At 47.3% G+C, this 19,904-nt stretch overlaps 1 protein-coding gene across 10 annotated transcripts in view; it reads right to left on the bottom strand.

The window, feature by feature from the left end:
- LOC105025634 (ephrin type-B receptor 3) overlaps positions 1–19,904 on the bottom strand; it is a 56,994-nt gene that overhangs the window by 15,521 nt on the left and 21,569 nt on the right. For 6 of the 10 annotated variants that reach the window (XM_010896439.3, XM_034293677.1, XM_010896442.3 and 3 more), the window contains exons 2-6: positions 12,373–12,437; positions 7,889–8,594; positions 4,077–4,232; positions 2,510–2,845; positions 384–508 (exon numbers count right to left, since the gene is read on the bottom strand). In XM_010896439.3, coding sequence (XP_010894741.2) covers positions 384–508; positions 2,510–2,845; positions 4,077–4,232; positions 7,889–8,594; positions 12,373–12,437 — 1,388 coding nt within the window. The remainder of the gene's footprint in view (positions 1–383; positions 509–2,509; positions 2,846–4,076; positions 4,233–7,888; positions 8,595–12,372; positions 12,438–19,904) is intronic. The other 4 variants (XM_010896441.3, XM_010896444.3, XM_010896445.3 and 1 more) reach the window with 1 other exon arrangement.

Below are 19,904 nucleotides of genomic sequence, written 5' to 3'. Positions count from 1 at the left end.
CACGCCCGCTCGGTGGCAACAAATCTCGTTGAACAAAGGGCGCTAGCTGAGATGAGGTGGAGAGAGCTGTATTCAGTACAACAAATAGAGACACAGTGAACACCTGGGCCCTCCCCATGCCAGCACATACACACACAGCATCATGGTCCCCTGTGTAGGTTATGGAATTACACAGAGAAATGATAACTTTATCTAAAGTACAGGGATGAAGGAAGGTTAACAAAAAGAAAGAGAAACATTTTATGAAAGTGGATTATTACAAAAGAGCATAGGATATTGGGAGAGAAAGAAATGAAGGAATGAATCGAGGGATCGAGGGACAGGATTACCACTTTTTGGGAAGTTTCTTTTGTGATCGCAGTGGTGAATAATTTGTTGCTCACCTTCTCATGGTACTTTATCTCGTAATCAAGAATGATTCCGTTGGGCTTCTCCGGGGGCAGCCATGAAAGACTCATTGTGCTCGCAGTCGCCGCCATTAGGTGAACTGTAGGTACTGCAGACGGAGCTGTTAGGGAAAAGGGAAGAGATACACTTATATTCCCGAGTGTGTGTGAGCTGTACACCCTGTCTATCCAAACGAGCCTGAACACAATGTCTCCGAGGCACATCGAAGCTTTGCAAAAGATACTTGGCATGCTACGCAGCCAGCCATCCACACTGCTGTTCCTTTCCCATCTCCTCTGGGAGAAGGGGGATCTGTGATAGCACAGCGGTGAGGGAAGCAAGCAACAAACCGGAGACGCTTAGTATCTGGATGATACTGGCACACACACACGCGCACATGCACAAGCATACACACACACACACGCAATTTTTTGGTTCCAGCAGCTTTACGCCCCCCCCCCCCCCCTCCTTGAATTTCAGCCATGTCCTCTCCTCCTGGTAGTCACCACTTTGACCCTTTCCCTCCTAAAGTACCCCCCACCACCCCTGCATACCCCCTACATCTCCTGCCCCCCCTCCCCTGTCTCCATTTCCCCTCCTAATACTCATTGTTAAAAGGTTTCTAATCCCTGAGTTGGGTAGTTTGATCCTTTCTCTGGTGTCTCCCTTCCCTCTCTGCCTCTAGTCTTCGTCACCAACACCACCCCCCCAGACCCCTCCAAACCCCTCCAAAACCCCCGTCCCCACGTATAAGCACAGCTCCAACCACCGACCCCCCCCCCCACCATGAAAAATCCTCCAGCCTCTCCCCACAGACAATACCCCCGGGCAGATCCCCCGGTCACTCTGGCCTGGGGATTAAGGGGCCTGGGTTGAGACACTGAGGGAGGAACTGCAGTAACCATGGTGGGCTGGGGGGCCTCACGCGGCTTATCGCCTCTATTTATGTTTGGTCTTAAAAGGTGAATGCCGAGAGCAGGGGGAAAGCAGAGGATCACCCTGAGAGAATGGTCGTGGAATCTAAAGATGATCTTTTCTGGGTGGAGCCTCTCCTGCCCCCCCCCCCGGTCCCCGTTGACCTGCGCTCCTCCCAAGGGGTGCATGTTCTGGGACGGGTGGTCCCTGTCACCCCTGTGGTCTCCAGTGCCTGACCTCCACACAACAATGGGGGACTACGGGACCCCTTTTCCCCAGGCTCTGAGGAAGAACATGGGGCACATGGCTGGGGAGAGTAATCCCCGGGTCAGGCTGAGTTTCTTTCCATAGAGGCGGCTTTACCCTACATCAAATCCTGAACTCGGCACCGTATCAAACCCGGAACCTGAGTTCCACATTAGAAACCAGCAACCAGTCCAACATCAAATCCAGAAACCAGCCCCATATCGGAACCCAATTCCACCTCAGATCCAGACGCAAACCCAATCTCCACATAAGACCCCAGCTATCGACATGCGACTTCAGACTCCCCTTCACACACATTCCCACAGTGTCGCAAGCCGGCCACATCTACCCACTGACAACACGCCCCCCTGGCGCTGAGGTTGGCCCGGTGTTCGTCTCCGGAGACCCAGGCACAGGCAGCACAAGGCTCCACGGTGCCGGTTGCCGTAAGTGGCCCAGTTAGCGAAGATGCCGTGGGTTGACTGTGGGTAGAACCTGGTGGGCTGAACACTGCAGGTTCTATGCATTGCACCCACTAGCACCGCTGCCTCGCTGTAGCTATTCGCGGCAGTGCGCCGGGCTCTGCGGGGGCGCGTGAAAAGGTCCTTCTGGAGAGCTCATTCAGATATTTTTTATCTGAATTTATCACCTAACAGACATGTAGGCCACTGCATGTAACACCTACACAAACGCGCACTCACTGTATGGGAACAAATGTCTGCTTTCACCTGCCTCGCCGCTAGAACAGCCTTCTAATGAAAATGCCACTGTAGCAACAAAAACCCCACCTCCGACAGGCACTTCTCGCTTGCAGCTATTCTTTTCAGCCGACCCGGCGCCTGCTATACGGGACATTCGGGAAACACAACAGTTCAACAGTTCTCTCCTATAGGCGAGTCACTTCATGCCGGCGCGACGAAAGGCGCGTTCACCACGACAGACCATCGACGCGTCCACCTACCAGCCTGGTTGGTGGTGATGTTGACGGCGGAGAACTGTGGCGTGTATGGGCTCTTATTGGACACGCCGTTCACCGCCTGGATCTCGAAGCTGTACTGAGTGTGCGCCTGCAGGTTGCGGACCGCCACGCGTCGCTCTGTCAGGCCCAGGTGGCGCGGGGAGATGTTCACGTTTTCGTCGCAGCGCGAGCACATGCCTCGCTCTGGCAGGCACTTCTTGCAGATGACGTTGTAGATGATGTCCTCGCGGCCGCCGGAGTCGCGCGGCTCACTCCACTCCAGGACCAGGGACGTCTCGTTGACATTGGATATGACATTGCGCGGCGCCGAGGGCACAGCTGTGGTGTTGAGGGGAAAGAAGAGAAAAGCCTTGGTTAAGTTCAACTGAGGCAGAAGTGCTGCCAAAAAAAACAACAATGTTAAATAATTCAACAGGAAATGTAATATATTAAGAAAAGAGGGGGAGCAGAGTGTTCGGATTCAGTATCATTAAGACGGTAATGCCAGCGAGTTCCCCTCTGTGTTCTCACCTCCTTACACAAAATAAAGTAACACAGACCTTACAGGAACACTTGCATGCGAGTGTGTATATGTGCCTGTGTGGGGGTGGGGGGGGGGGGATTGTCTGTTGTGTGTGTGTGTTTGCATGTGTGTGTTTGTGTGTGAGGGGGGTGTTGTGTGTGTGTTTGTGGGGGAGCGGGGGGAGGGGTTGTGCGTTGTGTGTGTGTGTGTGTGCATGTGTGTGTGTACATGTGTGTGTGTGTGCATGTGTGTGTGAGTGTGGGGGGGCGTGTTGTGTGTGTGTTTGTGGGGAGGGGGGGGTTCTGTGTTGTGTGTGTGTCTGTGTGTGTGTGCGCATGTGTGTGTGGGGGGGGTTGTGTGTGTGTTTGAGGGTGGGGGGGGGGTTGTGTGTGTCAGATAAATTCTGCAAGGTGGTGACTGCACATAGAGACGGGCCATAGGTGTGAAGGGAACAGTGACTTTGGGAAAGCGGCTCTGTTTGTTGTACACGTGTGGTTCTGGGAATCTGGGAATGTTCTCAGGCCACCCGAGAGCGGTGATTAAGGTAGTGAGCCGGGGTCAAAGTTCAGATTATTTTTCCACTTTTGGAGAGAAGCTTGGAACTGCCTCAGTGGCTGAAATGAGAAAATCTTATAAAGCTGTCTGGCTACAACCCACAACACACACACACACAACCAATGACATACGCACACACCACCCACGACATACAAACACACACACAACTCACGACATACAAACACACACACAATTCACGACAAACACACCACCCACAACACACACACACACACAATCAACGACATACACACACACACAACCCACGACATACACACCCACACAACTCACAACATACACACCACCCACAACATACACACACAACCAACGACACACACACACAACCCACGACATTCACACACACACACACAACCCACGACATACACACACACACAACCCACAACGGTTCAGGACCTCAAGCACGGCAAAGAATCACGTGTAGCGTTTTGGTAAACGCGTGTATGTGCACTGCAAAATGCAACGAGCAAGACTTACTGGTGCAAGCGCTGTCGGGAGAGTCCGAGTCCGAGCGGTAGTATCCGTTTCTGCAGACGCAAACGCTGGCGGCGCCGGAACTGGTCCGGCTGTTGGGGGGGCAGGGAGAGCAGAAACCTTCGCCCTGCTTGGACTTGAACGTGCCCGGGCTGCAAGCTGAGACAGGAAGGGAGACAACACAGGTCAGATGGGCGGGGTCAGAGAGTCTCTGGACGTCTTTCAATGTGGGTTCTTTCTGTTGTTTTCGTTGCTGATGTTTTTGTTGCCGTCATTGTGCATGTACGAGTGAGTGAAATAAGTTTGCGCCTGTGTGTGTGTGTGTGTGTGTGCGCGTGTGTTTTTCTTGACACTCTCTCTGAGCCCCGGTGATAAATGAGAACATGATTGACAGCCCCTGCTTGTCGTTGGTTGCCGTGTTACTCCCTGTGGAGATCCGCCCTCCAGGGGTGGATGAAGAGGGGCTTTATGCAGCACACAGCCCTTTGCATAAACCCCTGCACACATGCACACACTGTCATCCCAAATTACTAACACAGCCCTCCGAGCAAACACACGCTAGCGTACTGCCTTCCTCTGAACTCCTTTCCTTATCCCCAACACACACACACACACACACGGACACACGCACAAGCACATATGTATGCTCACACGCACATATTTCACACACTTTGGAACAGCACAGTGTTCCCTAACATGCTCTCAACAGTAACAAGCTTTCCTCCCATAGTTGTGTTTTTTAAATCAGTTCGCTGTGCCAGTGAAGGATCATGGGCCTGACTTAGAGGTAAGGTGTTCCCAATGCTTACCAGCAATGGCAGTGAATTATTACACATATAAAAGTGATATGGATAAGGTTGCTGATTGGCGACAGGTGACCTTTGAACTCCAACATTTTAAGCAGTTTACGACTCCGTTGATTAGCGGGAAGGTAGTGTACTGGGAGGCGCAATGGGTAGTGCATTGATCTGGAGTTATCTGGAACTCTTTGCCGGTTTTTCTCTTTCTGTCACTCAATAAAACAGTTGTGTTGTATAGTATAAATGTTAAAGGTACACAGTGAGAAAGGGAGGTTGACATGCTCAGGCCACTAGCTAGCTTGTTTGTGTTTAGGTGGTTGCCTGGTTTGAAATGTTCACTGCTCCTGGTTACCGGTGCCTTCTGTCGAACGTTATCATTTTGAAACGAGTGGAAATTAGGTCGATCGTAGCCCTGTGGGAATGGTTCTTGTCATGTTTGTTGCAGTTTTCCTGTTTGTGAAGGTTAAATATTGGTACAGAGACGCATTAGTTTACTGAGCGGTGTCCATTAGCCCTTGAGTATATGTGTTCTTCCACCATTAATCACAGACACACAAAACAATGGTTAACAGAGTAATGGAAAGTGCTAACAGCTAACTGTAGCAATCTAATGCTGTTAGCAATTATGTTACATTTTAAGATAGTTTTGCTTATACCTATGAAACAGACCATGTAACAAAATAACAACAGAAAAAACACAAGATAGTCTTGTTATGAACATGGTATTCAACTACAAATTTAGAATTTGTTTGGGATTATTAACCTTTGTGTAATCACCACCAATCAACTCCATTATGGCAAAAAACGACATTGACTACCACCAAAGATCTCTGTGTGCTAGCTATGGCACAAGCTTGTTTAAAAACTAAAAACAATTACCAGTCACTTATTCTAAACCGCAAAAGGTCAGTTTCTAAATATTATTCAGTGAAAGACAAATATATGCAACTCCCAACTTGACTAACCACATGGTGGGCCTGTTAAAATAAATAAATCATGATGGATTTGACAAATATCCACTTTGTCAGTGTTGTTGTTATAATTCTCATTTCATGAAGGGGAGCATCCTAGTTAAAGCTTCCCCCTTGAAGTAAGTTGTTTTGCGAAGCTTTGAAAGATGATGATGATTTGCTTCTGTTCAGGTAGTCACCCCCCTGTGCTTTTACTCTTCTTCCCCTTCAACACCCCTCCTGACAGGGCAGAGTGGAAAGGAGGGAACAGGAGCTGAAAAAATACATAATCCTGCAGCCTTTTTTTTTCCAAATCTCTCCCTCCTTGTGCGCTTCATTCTCTCTTTCTGTCTTTCTCAATCCCGTATCGTTTCTCTTTCTTCTGTCTCTCAGTTCCATACCGTCTCTCTCGTCCTTCTCTCGCTTTCCGTATCTCTCTCTACCCCATACTCTCTATCTATTTCTCTCGCTCTGTACTCTCTTTTCTTTTCCGTCACTCTTACTCTCTCATGCGGAGCATGGGGCTTAAAGAACTGATTAGGATGTGTGCTGAAATTGGAATTGAGGAAGTGGAAAACCAACCAAGTGGGGGCAGAAAATGTGGAGCGGTGGGGAAGAAAAAAATGAACTATTCATCAATCAATATTCATGTGGATGTTCTCCCTGTGCTGTGGTCTTTCATTAATGAGCGCTATGGCCTTCGAATTAGGGAGATATGGTGGGTGGGGAATACAGAAAGAACAAAAGACAGGGAGGAGAAAGAGACAAAGCGCAACAGATATTAAATAAGGACAAAAGAGAAAGAGGGGAAGGAGAGCTGGGTGACAGGGAGATTTATCCCATGTGGTTTCCGGTCGAATTGATTAGAGAGCGTTTTATCAGACCCAGTTGTCGGGGGTTTGCCCTTGAGCTGCCAGGGGCAAACAAATTACTTTTTAACCATACACCCGCCACTAGATTTACTGTGCCCGCTCATCCTCCCCTTCAACGGTGGGCTCCCATTCAATCACCTCAGTTGGCGCTCCCCTTTAGAGGTGTTTTCCCATTCAATAACCTCCAATTAACCAAATGTAGGGAGCTGGTGACATCAAGAATATTATCTGTTTCTCCATCCTCTCATTCGCACTCTCTCTTGCTCTGTCACTTCCTTTTTTCACTTTATTTTCAGATGCCTTAGCTCACGTTCTTACTTCACACCCCATGTTTTGTATGTCTCCCTCCTAAATATGTCATTTTCTTTATATATGCCCAGAAGAGTTGCATATCAGTGCGTGTATAAGGCTTTGGGTTTTGGACCCAATGAAGACGAGCTGCTGCTGCCTGCTCCAACAGAACAAGCCACAAGCCCCCGGAGCCTGGCGCCTCTCAAGGTGTCTTTCTAAGTCCTGACCTTTCCTTGAGACTTTCATTATATATCCACTGTGCATCAATGTCTCATGGTTTGCTCTAGGCCTGGAATCCATATCAGAACTGAGTGAAGAAGGAAAAGTGACCAATCTGCTTGCTTTTGGCAATAGCTAATGGGAATCCTAATAAAGTCATTATAAATACCACAAAACAATATGTGGAACGTTGAAAATACATTATTTGTTCCTTTTGTAATGTTTCATATAGGGGAGCGGGGTAATGTATGGGCATCATGACACACACACACACACACACACCTCTCCATTTGACCCCAGCCCTCTTTCGCGGTCCCAAGCATTCCATTTGACCCTTGGCCTGCTGTTTGAATTCACCTTGGCCTGAACCTCTGTAAAATCAGTTATTTTCCCTGTCAGACCTTCTGGATCGTTCAGGTGTCACAGAGGTTACTGACAGCACCCACTTCCCTCCCCAATATTTATTAATCCACTCACTGTCTGCCAGTGGAGGTTGAGGTCACGTCACTAGGAGCTCTAGAGAGAGTACCACTGAGTGTATGATGCGGGGTTGGTGAGCTATCCTCTTCTGGGTTTCATGACAGTAGCAGGGGATGCATTGTACATTTTAACAGATAATGGGGGAAGGGTGCACACACAGCAATGGTGATGACCCAAAATGGCCGCCACAAAAAAAAACTCACCCTGGCATTGAGTGTCCTTGACGTCACACTCACCCTGACACTGGGTGTCCTTCATGGCGGGCTCGAACCCGGACGCACAGGTGCACGATCCCACCGGAACCATCCACTCCCCGTCCCCGTTGCAGTACAGTTTGAGGGGCACAGACACCTCGAGGGCGTTGGGCACGCATGTCCCGGGCGCGATGACCAGAGACGTGGCCTCGGCCCCTGTGGCCGTCTCAGGGAACACTGCGAAGTTCGCAATGGTGGTTGAGCACTTCTTGTAGAAGACCCGGACGGAAATCAGCGACATGCAAGCGCCCAGGTCTTGGAAAGCCAGGTAAAAGCCGGCCTTGGACAGAGGGCCGAAGCTCCGCACCTTTGTGTTCACACTCCCCGACTCCAGTATGGAGAAACTCGCATCGGGCGCAATGGTGTCCACCTTCACATAGGGATTCTCCATCCAGAACGGACTTGTCTCTGTGGCCGAGTCGGAGTCCGACTCATAGTAGAAGAGATTGAAGGTCTCCTTGCAGGACCCGGGGATGTTGGGGATGCTGTTGCAGTCGCGCACGGTGAACTTCATCTCCACGTAGACGCGGAGGACCTCCTTGCGCGGGATGAAGTCGCTGCGGAGCCAGTTGTTCTGGTTGGCTTCGCGCACGTTGCACACCTGGTACGTCCTGATGGGGTTCATGGCGTCGTCGTAGCCGCTGACCTCCTCCCACTGTGGATCCAAAGAGACGGAGAAAGAAAGGGAGGGCAGAGGAGGAAAGGGAAGATGAGAAGGAGAGGTTAAACGATGAGGTCAAATATGTTCTGCCGTAGACACACACACTCACGCGCGAACAGATCACAACCACGGTAAACGAGCACCTCAAGGGTGTGTAAGGCACTTAAGACACTCCCAGACAGCCTGCGGGGTGGCCCATTCACTTTCAACAAAGCCTACTCGGGTGTGTGGGGGGCGGGGCATCGTTCGAGCCACGCTGTGCAGTCATAGGTCCACGTGAAAGCCACTCAGCCGAGCTCAAGCGAGTCAAACTGAACCTGTTCTTTTTCAGAAGCGATCTTGTCGTTCATGAGCAGGTTTGGTGGAGAGCGAGATCCGGCGTGTCGATACATCTCCCCGAAATACACAACACCTGTATTCGTTGGGTTATTCGGCCCGGAAAAGGCCTGTAACGCAATGTACCAAGCCCTGGCGTGGTCTGTCTCTGGCTTTATATATCCTCAGACCAGTAACACGACTCTGAAATTCAGCAAGGAGAGACCATTAGGAATAGACAGATTTTTGGGTTTGTGCCTTTTCAATTACTCCCCGGTCGGCGCTGTTAAGTTGAGCGACTTTTCCACCAACGCCGCAGCCTCTCATCTCTGGTTTCCACGGCGATGAGTCAGGAAACAAGGGACCGCAAATTCATCACAATTACGGCAGAGTGTCAAGCCCACTGCGTTCAGACCAAACGGCACCAGTTGTTTACCTCGTTCTTCCAGTTTCAGAAAAGTCGCCGCATCGCTTCACAAGCAATTACGCTTCAATTACGGAGCAGTGATCGCGTCGTCCTCTGTTGCCCGCCTACAGGAACGTTTGACCTTCATCTTTTCCCTTCTTCCTACCTGCCCCTTTTTCTCTCACACCATTAGGAGACAAATAGATGAATAACAGGGGCAACGCTATGGCTACAGGTTTTAGAAAATTTATGTAAATAAATGCAAATGGGCAAATGGTTAAAGTGGCATTGTATTTACAGAAAAGACATAAAAGACCTAGGTGGGTCTAACTTTTAATGGGACTTAGTTAAACCCAACCTGTTTCCCCATATCTGTCTCCACGTGACTGAGCACGCACATTTTACTAGGTCAATCAAAGACAACCGTTGAAGGGAGAACGCAAACGTGCTCGGCAGTTGTACAACCAAAGTCGCCCTCCAAGATACCAACCCAAGGCTGGGATAGCAGTTCCCCGGTAAAGTCTTGTGACTAGATCGGCAATAACACTGGTCTTGGGAACCTGTACACGGAGAGTCCGGTTTAGCTAGTTCTTCATGTCACCACTCCAGGGTGAACAAGTTTACCACAGAACTTCCGATGCAGCCAAGATACATGGACAAAAAGCAAGGGATTAGTACAGGTTTTTTTTTTACTAAAGTTTCCTCTCTGAGGCTGAGGACTCCTAATGAGGGGCCAAATATGGACGAGGCAGAGACAGGCTATTCATTCAGCTGGACCCTTGAAGCCTGCAGAGACAGGGGGGCTTAGCTGAGGATCAGGCCCAACCAAGGCATTAATACTGGGGCTATCTGCGGGAGAAGGGACAGGCAGGGGAATCGATAATCACTCGCTAGGTCAATGGGACGAGAGAAAGCATGAAGTGTCAATTGGTATTTAGTTTAGTGCAATAAATCGCCCCAGTGTGCTAGATGGAGATAGAGGAAGAGTCCGTGCAAGAGTGTGTGTGTGTGTGTGTGCGTGCGTGCATGCATGCGCGTGTGCGTGCGTCTGTGTGTGTGGCTGTTTGAAGGTCAACCCCACGGGACTACACGTGGAGCCCAGACACAGGCAGTTCTCGGCCAGCCTTGCTTGACAAACATGAATGAATTAGGCAGGTTGTGTAAAAGAGGGGTGAAGTTCTTTGGCATCGATTTTGAGCAAGATGAATAGTTACGCTAGCGCTACAAGTCGACCCATTATCCCTATGTCCTTTCCAGTCAAAGGATCCAAATTGTACTTTCAGATTCACTGGGAACTCGCTGTCACGGGGGGAAGAGGAAGTGCAGGTGTAACGCGAACTCTCCTCCAGTCCTGTGGTATGTCTCGAATCGGCCTGTTAGCAGTCGGTCTCAAACTAGTCAGAAAGGACAGTTGACACGCTAGTTTAATCAAAGCTAACAATAAATGCAGCATGTACCAGCATGTTAGCCCCTGCCCGGAACAGTTCAGTTTGGTATGAAAAAAATACGTACCCAGGTTTTACAAGGTAGGTGTAACTGAGGACAAACTGTAAGCTTTTTGGACCAGACTATGTAACCCTGGTGTTAGTCAGGTCTTAGGACCAGGCTATGCAACCCTGGTGTTAGTCAGGTCTTAGGACCAGGCTATGTAACCCTGGTGTTTGCCAGCTCTTAGGACACATACATATATTACCAAGCACACACACACACACATATATTACCAAGCACACACACACACACACACACACATATATTACCAAGCACACACAGCTCCGTAACTGACTACTAAGGCAGAAGGCAGAGAGAGATATTATCACAAGCACAGAGATAACAAGAGGGACGATGACTCAGACTTGGATGTGTTCCTCCTTTCTGTCCCCACCGTTCCCTCTATCTATCTCTCTCTCTCTCTCTCTCTCTCTCTCTCTCTCTCTGGTCTCTGAATTAAACACATTGTACCACCATGGTTCTCATTTGAAACACTTGTCAGCTGAAACATAAGCAGTCTGACACAATTGCCCTGCAAGCCCCAAGAAAAAGAATAAATAAATAAATGCAGGCGTGCGTTATGAATAAATTGACAGAAAAAAAAACAAAAAAAAAAGGAGGGGAGGGGAGCCCTGCCAATTGTGACAGCAGGAGACTATTTTAGAATGAGAGATGGAAGGAGGAGAGTAGAGAGACAACAGGACAGAATAGAAAAGGAGAGGCTAGAAGAGGGGAGGAGAGATAGGACAACCACTGTCTATAGAGGGAGATATATGACCAGGAGCACAACGGAATCATCCAACCTTCTGTTTTCAGGAGAGGGGGAACTGTATGTCCTGAAAAACAAGCATCTGTTAGGGTGTGGCGTTGAGGGGATGTCTGGAAACCTGCTGATAGTTGTGGCAGAGGTCACCGTTGAGCCGCTCACTATTTGTTTTCAGTTACTCTGAAGGAGAAGAAGTGTCGGAGAGAGAGAGAGAGTGGCAAGCAGGAAGAGAGTGAGGAGGAGGGAAAAACAAGAAGGGGCAAGTGGAGGAGAGGGGTGTGTTGACTGGGAGCATCTGGGGTGGCATGGGCTGGGGAGGGTGAAAAGGAGGCTCCGTCACTCAGACAAAGTATGGGGGGTGAAGGGGGCCAGGGGACCCCAACTCCGGGCTCCACAAAGGCAAACGGAATGGAGGCGTGTCTATTGATGTGGGACCAACACTCCACCTCCCATTGACAGAGGACCAAGACGGCACTGTCAGTGACACGTTGTGTAAGGGAGATTTGGTGGGTCGTGTCTCCAAAAGGTCAACACCAGGAAACATTTCAGGCTCTTTTAGGGTTCGATCCTGAGAGCTGTTTGATATTTTTTTTAAACAAATCTAAACGGCGGGGGGTTTCGGCATTAGACTACGATGCCATCTTGGTCGGCGGACATCCTGTGGTGAAATATCTGGTCAATGGATCTCCTGTTAAAACATTTACTGTAGCTAAAAACACACAAGCACTGGGCACAGGTGCAACTACACACCCGGACAGACATTAACAGACACACACACACACATTCCAACAACTTACCCCGGTTTCAGGATGTGCAGTCCAGGCTAGTTCTGTTGTGGCCCACTTGGTGTCCATCAATGTTTCTACAAACAGACAACAGGAGGGAAACCATTTAGCCAAAGAGGAAACGACACAGAGAAATTCAATAAAACCTTCAACAGCCACCAAGATAACAGCATTATAAACAGACCGGTTGCTTCTGAAGTTTTTTTTGCATGTTGAGCTCAACTCAAGGACATTCTAGAGCCTTCTCTTTCACCTGGATTTAATGTGTAACCGACTTCCCCCAACGTACCTCTGCACATTGATCTACTATTGGGCTTGAATAGTTAATACTTTCTTGTACGCTTTTATGTCTGACAAAGTGTTGTTTCTGTTTACAGAACATCTTATATATTTCATATGGAGGTTCACTGGATGAATGATACTCTGTCAAGTCAATTTTACTAATTTTATTTAAGTAAACACACACACACACATTCAATCACCAACCCACCATTTGTAGTAACAACTTATACATCTTAAGAAAATATATTTTACAAACAAAAGGCAAGGAAAAGGCTGCCACAAAAACCCAGTAAGCACAAAAGAAAATCACTTGACCCTGAACAGAGGTCAATATACTTTTTTCTCCATCTCTTTTTCCCGAACCAGCCAAGCCCCCTCCTTCTCTCACTCTATCCACCACATTCCTCCACTATTTCGGTTTCCTTAGGCAAGTGAAGGGAAGTGAATAATAAAAATGAACAATTTTACCACAGAATTTAGCAACTGTGCGTGATTATCGCACTACTCCGCTGTTCTACAAGACGTTAAAGTTGACGGAACAGTGAGATGCCAAAAAGTGAGCTAATGTTTGCGAGCTGGCTCTAATCTCAAGCTTTGTCTGCTGTTGCAAAATGGCAAGATGTCATTCTTTTCCACCGGTGCATTCCTTTTCCTCAAGAGTCAAAAGAGAGAGATCTTGTTTTATGTTATTTCTCTCTTCTTCCCGCCCTATCTCTCTATACCTCTCTCTCAGTGTCTCAAGTGTTCACTTGAATTTTTACATGAAAAAAGGAGCCGCCGAGAATCTCCTTCATGCGATCGCAAATATTCGCATTCAAATCCTGACGCCATCAGCCGCATAGAATATCACGCAATCTACCAGACTCAAAGACCCCCTATCTGTGAGTCAGACGGGCTTGGCGGTGTCTGTTCCTTCCGCAGGGTGCCAGGTTGGTAGGGTAGAGTGATAGCATCTGACAGATATGTCTGTTTCTCCACCAGGACATCCCCTAATGTGACTCACTACAACAGTGTGTTCTTTTCAGACCCGTGCTTGACTTGGGCCAGAACGGGCCAGGACGGCGTTCCGGTACTTCTATTTTTAGACAGTTCCTATTTTAGGCAAGCCTTATTAAACGCAGACATTTTGATGAGCATTGTCTAACGTGCGATTTGTCAGTTCCTGCACTTTATCCCAAGTCAAGAGCTGCTTCAGATCCCACACCAGCTGGGATCCACACGGGTGAGACATGATGATGGGCAGGATGACCGTGTGGGACTAGTCTATTGAAACACCTCTACTGTCTCATTATTGCTGACCTCACACACACACAGTCACTATTGGACCCAGTGTTAACTGTGGAACTTTCCGGATAACAGCTTGCTGGGGTAGTACATTGCGCAGCTTTCTGTTTTGTTTGAGCAAACTGTGTATTCTATGGCTAAGCCTTTCATTGTGCGCTGAATGAAGACGCAATCCTAAATCAATGGGGCAGAGCACTCACACTGACCCCTCCATAACCTAAAACTAGAAAGGGGCGCCCCCCCACCCCCTCACCCCCACGCAGAGTCCATCCACACCGGGGAATTGCAGAGCAGTTAAACCTCACAAAAAGAAACACCTCCACGGAATGGATTGACTCTAATGTCCTTTCTTCCATTCAAAAGGAGAGACAAAACGCGGCCATGACAGAACACCGCTAACGTGCTAGGCATTCAGGAGAAAGGCTTTTTTCAGAACCAAACAAAACAGCAAAGTTCCACAAAACCATGCCAGTAAGCTGTTTAATGGCCCTGACTAGAAACAAATGTGAACATCTTATAGGTTCTGTGGCGTGGCCCAACTGGATACTTTATCACTGGGTGCCAAGATCTTAAAGGCTAAAGCACAAGGACTCCAGGCGTGGGTGGACAGGCAGAGTTGTAGTTAAAGGAGGTGTCATAAAGGCGTATATTATGTAAAGGCATGTGCTGCATAAAGGTGTGTACTGAGTAAAGACCTGTACTGAGTAAAGACGTGTACTGAGTAAAGACGTGTACTGAGTAAAGACGTGAACTGAGTAAAGACGTGAACTGAGTAAAGACGTGAACTGAGTAAAGACCTGTACTGAGTAAAGACATGTACTGAGTAAAGACCTGTACTGAGTAAAGACGTGAACTGAGTAAAGACCTGTACTGAGTAAAGACGTGAACTGAGTAAAGACCTGTACTGAGTAAAGACGTGAACTGAGTCAAGACATGAACTGCGTTTGAACGTGTCATGGGTCAAACTGACATGCAAATGAGTCGCAGTAAAATCCTCATCATGTGATCTGGTTTTAATAGAGCACACAGATGGGTATCTCCTTTTCCACATTAAAACAACCATCTATCTCTCTCTACCACACTTTCTCTCTCTCTCTCTCTCTCTCTCTCTCTCTCTCTCTCTCGCTCTCTCTCTCTCTCTCTCTCTACGACTCGTTAATCTTCATTCTCTTTAGGCTTGTTGACCGGCTGTGTGTTGATGGATGGTTGGACAGTGTGTCTGGTCAGAGTTAAACAGTTTTCCCATCTACCTGCGTTGTGTATACTGGGTCGAAGAACCCCGAGTCACAGAACAATCGCTTCATAAAGTGGTATTTACCAAATACCTGGATCAGCACTGTGTTCGTGGCAGCAGAGTCACGGAGGAGGAAAAGCACCAAATCTACAGCTATGAGTCACATGACATCAACATGACTCACTGCCCCCCATGGTTCATTCACAGAGAACATAAACACAGTGGAATATCAAGGATTAAGCCGAGCTCTGAGAACTCACACAGACACTATACACAAACCCAAGGACACTGACAGAGAGACAGCACAGACACACACACAGACACACACACACTACCCGACAAGGCCGGCCCCTGTGTTCTAATCCCTTAATGACAGAGCAGGACTAATAACAGGGGGAACTATTGAAACTGTCATCCCTATTGGGTCCGAAACAAACACACCCGCACCCAGCCACACACACACACACACAAACACACACTCACACACACAGTGCCCAGAGGGTTAGAAGCCTCTTAAAACACTTTATTTATATGTTCCAAAGACCAGAACGAAAGGGGCAAAAAATAAATTATAGAAGCACCCTTACTGACCCAGAAGAATGTGCTCCTTTTCAAGACTTCAAGACAGGTGAGGTGTCTTACTAGTACCTACAGCCAGTTTGTGTTTTTAGCAAGTACTCTTCAGTTTTAGGGTGCAACCATCAGGATATATCCACACACATTTCTGTCATTCAGCTCCGTTTTTCAATTTGCCGAGAAGCATTGATGGATTCACTGTTGTTAGCTTTGTTTTGCTAACGATAATTAACGCACTCTCTCTCTCTCAACACCACAGTGTTGGCCTGTCTGAAAACAAATCTGATGACAGTGGGATTTTAGTTCTCTGGAAGAAGACAGAACACACACTTCAGCATTGCCGTCTTGACTTCCTGTCTTTCTCCAGTTAATTATGGTTTCCCTCTCCTCCGAGGCCCTTTGTTGTGTCATTCCAGGGAAACACTCTGGCGCACGGCAACCCAGGTTTGGGCAGGGCCCCGCCCACGCCTTCGACAAACACTTCAGCCGTGTTTAGCCACAAAACTGTGAAATGTGTCAACAGTGAGGAGAGGACCCCCAACGTTAAGTGCATTAGGGCTATATTAGTCTGATTGCTTTGTGTGCTGCTTTTGTTGCCACTGCTTTTGACAGACCAAGAGAAGAGAGTGAGGCAGAGCGACTGAGGGGGGGAGACATCCTATTTAAATTCAGATGGTGAAGGCAGCCTCTCTCTCTTTGTTGTGTGGTGAAGTGCCATGATTAGGAGGGGACCCCAGTTTTGTGCCGATCCCCCCCCGCGCTTCGGTAATTGGTCATTGGGGGCTTTATATAGGTGGATATTGCATTCCCCCTGTTCGCCTTAGTGGAATTCCCTTAAACTGAACCCCCCCCCCCCGACCCCCCCATCCAAAACACCAAGGCTTCCAGGATGCTCTCTCAGCCTCACCACTCGCTGTCACTCAAGCTGTCACAGAGAGCTGGCCACCACGTTCCAATAGGGTCCTCCAGTCAATGCTGGCCAAATGAGCTCCCTGAGGGGCCACGCTAACGAACACAGCCTCCGGGGGGCCAGGCCATTTCTTGGCCCCTCTCGTTTATTTGGCACGTCGACAGGATTCCAAGAATTAATATTGCTAAAGGTTCTACGTGTCTTGGCTGGTACGCCACTTTTCTTTTGTTTTTTTTCTAAGCACCGTTTATCAGACGGTGAGCAGCGTGGCATCACGGAGATAAAATGCGATTAGTAGAATTTGATTTTGACGGCAGACATGACAACAGCGGTGACAGTAAATGACACGATGGCGGGTTGATGCGTATGAAGGACCGAAGGCGTAAAAATGACATAAATAGATATTTAATTAATTTAATAAATACATGTATCTTTTCAAAATAATGGCACGATATCGCATAATAATGCATTGTATTTACAAATGGCATGGCGCGCTAGTTTACAACATTTCAAAGCAACTGAAGGACGGTACACCTGGCTGTGACAGCTACGCATGTTGTCTCAGCACCCCTGGTGCAATTCTGAAAAGTAAATTCCTAATTTATTATTATTATTATTTATTTGAATTATCCGCTCCTTTTCTAAGTAAAAGCCATCATTGAAATATATAAGTTAATATAGTTAACAATCTTGTCTGTACATTTTATATTTAATGTCCGTTCCAATGTTATTCTTGTCTGTTCTTTTTCACATACTAGATTATTAACTGTAATGCCTTATACATTTCAATTATGGCTTTTACTGTGATAAAGAAAATCCGAATGCTGCCAGCATAATACCCTGCTGCTAAAATAACACTAATGAAGCCTCGAGTGGCCATCACTACTCTGCTCTCGTTGCCCTGGTTTCTTAACCCTTTTCCAGCTGCGTTAAAGTTAGCTCACAAAACAAACAGACATCCTCATAGTTTTTTGGAATTGTATCAAAAGAACCCGTGACTATTCCAATAAGAACCCAGGCAAAAGTGCCGGAAGCCAAGGCATAACAACCCCACTGGTGGTGCCTACTTACATTGTCATTGGCTTTAGCATTTCAATTTCCCAGGATGTGTGCATAACAATACTGATTTTGCCAAAACCTTCTTCATACAAACGTGCTACATTGCTAGTCTCCAGCAGAACCTTGAATGCTGCAAAATCCTGTTTGCTTGCCCACAAGAGAGCAACTGTAGGTGAAGCTAGTGTGACTGGATTAGCAGCTAAAGACAACTTACTTTTGTTGATTGACACATCCGTTGTGATCATAAAAAATGACCTGATATTATAAAGCACAAGTAATGATGAAAAGCCATTGGGAAATACAATGTATTATTTTGAAATATCATACCATTATTTTTAGAGTTGCATATGTCATATGTCATAATAATGTGCCACTTAAAATAACAAATGTATTTAATTAAGTATTTAATTAATCATATATTTATTAATATCATTTTGATTCCTTTGGTCCCCCATATGAGCAAAAGCATTTTAGACGTTGTTCCTCACAGAGGAATAAATGGGGAACTAATGGGTGTCAAAGTTCATTTAGCCAGAGGAGCCAGGGTTACGGGGCATTAAATGAAGTCCAGCACATTAGTAATGGACCACAGTCTTAGACACGGCTGATTCTCCCACTGTAAAGGGAATTCAAGCACAATATTCCCCAGGTGGTATTTGGATTTTCAGAAGTCAGTGGTTGTATGTGTGAGTGAGTGTGAGTGAGTGTATATGTTTACTAGGTCTCATGAAGTTTGGTCTAGGCCATTTCCTGTATTGTGTTTTCTCTTGATGATTTATTCTTTCATTCTCTCTTGCCTCCCCTCTCTCACTCACCCCCCACTCAACCCTCCCTCCCTCTCTCCATCTCTATTCTGTTCAGGTTGTAATTACAGAGCAGAGAGGATCTGACGAACAGGTAGCCCCCAGGCAACTCTCTGCAAACCAGGTGTGCCTGTCCAGTGTGTGTGTGTGTGTGTGTGTGTGTGTGTGTGTGTGTGTGTGTACCATATGTTAGCATTGTCACTAGCATGACTGTACTTTACAAGGCAGCTTGGGTGCCATTGTGAGTCATACATGTTCATACATGTGTTCACAAATGTGTGTTGATTTGTATGTTCATATGCGTGTGTCATCTGTAGGCCTACCTGTCAGTGTAATATGCTTGTGGACAATAAAGGGTTAATGTTGTGTACAGAACACGGACCAGCTGCCCCCCAACCCCGTCCCCCTGCTCAATGGGCGGACTAACCCTTCAATCCCAGAATCCTTCACTCTGCATTGTCTATGTCTTTGAATGTGGCTTTATTCAGTCTTTTTTTTTTTCTCTATACAGTGAATGGCGTCCTCAGTAGGACGTCAGTGGCTGTCTGAACACATAGTTGAGCCGACTCACACATCCAGCGGTGCCTCAGACATTACAAAGACATCCAGACGCCCTTTACTGGCCCCAGATCCCCCTACAGGAGCACATAGGATAGAATACAGTATAAATCCCCCTACAGGAACACATAGGATAAAATACAGTATAAATCCCCCTACAGGAACACATAGGATAGAATACAGTATAAATCCCCCTACAGGAACACATAGGATAAAATACAGTATAAATCCCTCTACAGGAACACATAGGATAAAATACAGTATAGATCCTCCGACTGGAATTCCCTGGTTTAGCAGAAAATTCCAGATTTTGTGTTTCCTCCCTCCTGATCCCAGGAACCACATGTTCTTATTGATCGATTGATAGTCACTGCACATGGTACAGTGGATATTCTGGAACATTCCAACCAGTGTTTCTGAAGGGTGGTATGTGGCCTGGTCTTCAGCCAGTGGCCTCAGTCCGCTGAGGTGTGCTTTTATTACCTGGCAACGCACATCCTGTCCTGTCTTAAGGCTGACTTATAGTGCATGCTTCATTAGAATGTTAATATGAATCCACTGAAGAAATGAAGCATGTTCTGCCCAAATTCCTCTGTACGTTTGCTTCATTTACGTTTGCTTTATGGGTGTGTTTGTGTGTGTGTGTGTGTGTGTGTGTGTGTGTGTTTGTCTCTGTGTCTCTCTCTGTGTGTCTTTGTGTGTGTCTCTGTGTGTGTGTGTGTGTGTGTGTGTGTCTTTGTGTGTGTGTGTGTGTGTGTTTGCATGTCTCTGTGTCTCTGTGTGTGTGTGTGTTTTTATATTTGTGTGTGTGTGAAGACGGTTGCTGATTCTGAGGGTA

Source organism: Esox lucius, chromosome 8, assembly GCF_011004845.1.
Source record: "Esox lucius isolate fEsoLuc1 chromosome 8, fEsoLuc1.pri, whole genome shotgun sequence".
NCBI classification, from domain to species: Eukaryota; Metazoa; Chordata; class Actinopteri; order Esociformes; family Esocidae; genus Esox; species Esox lucius.
The sequence above is the reverse complement of the archived record's forward strand: the minus strand, read 5'-3'. Positions and strand labels throughout refer to the sequence as shown.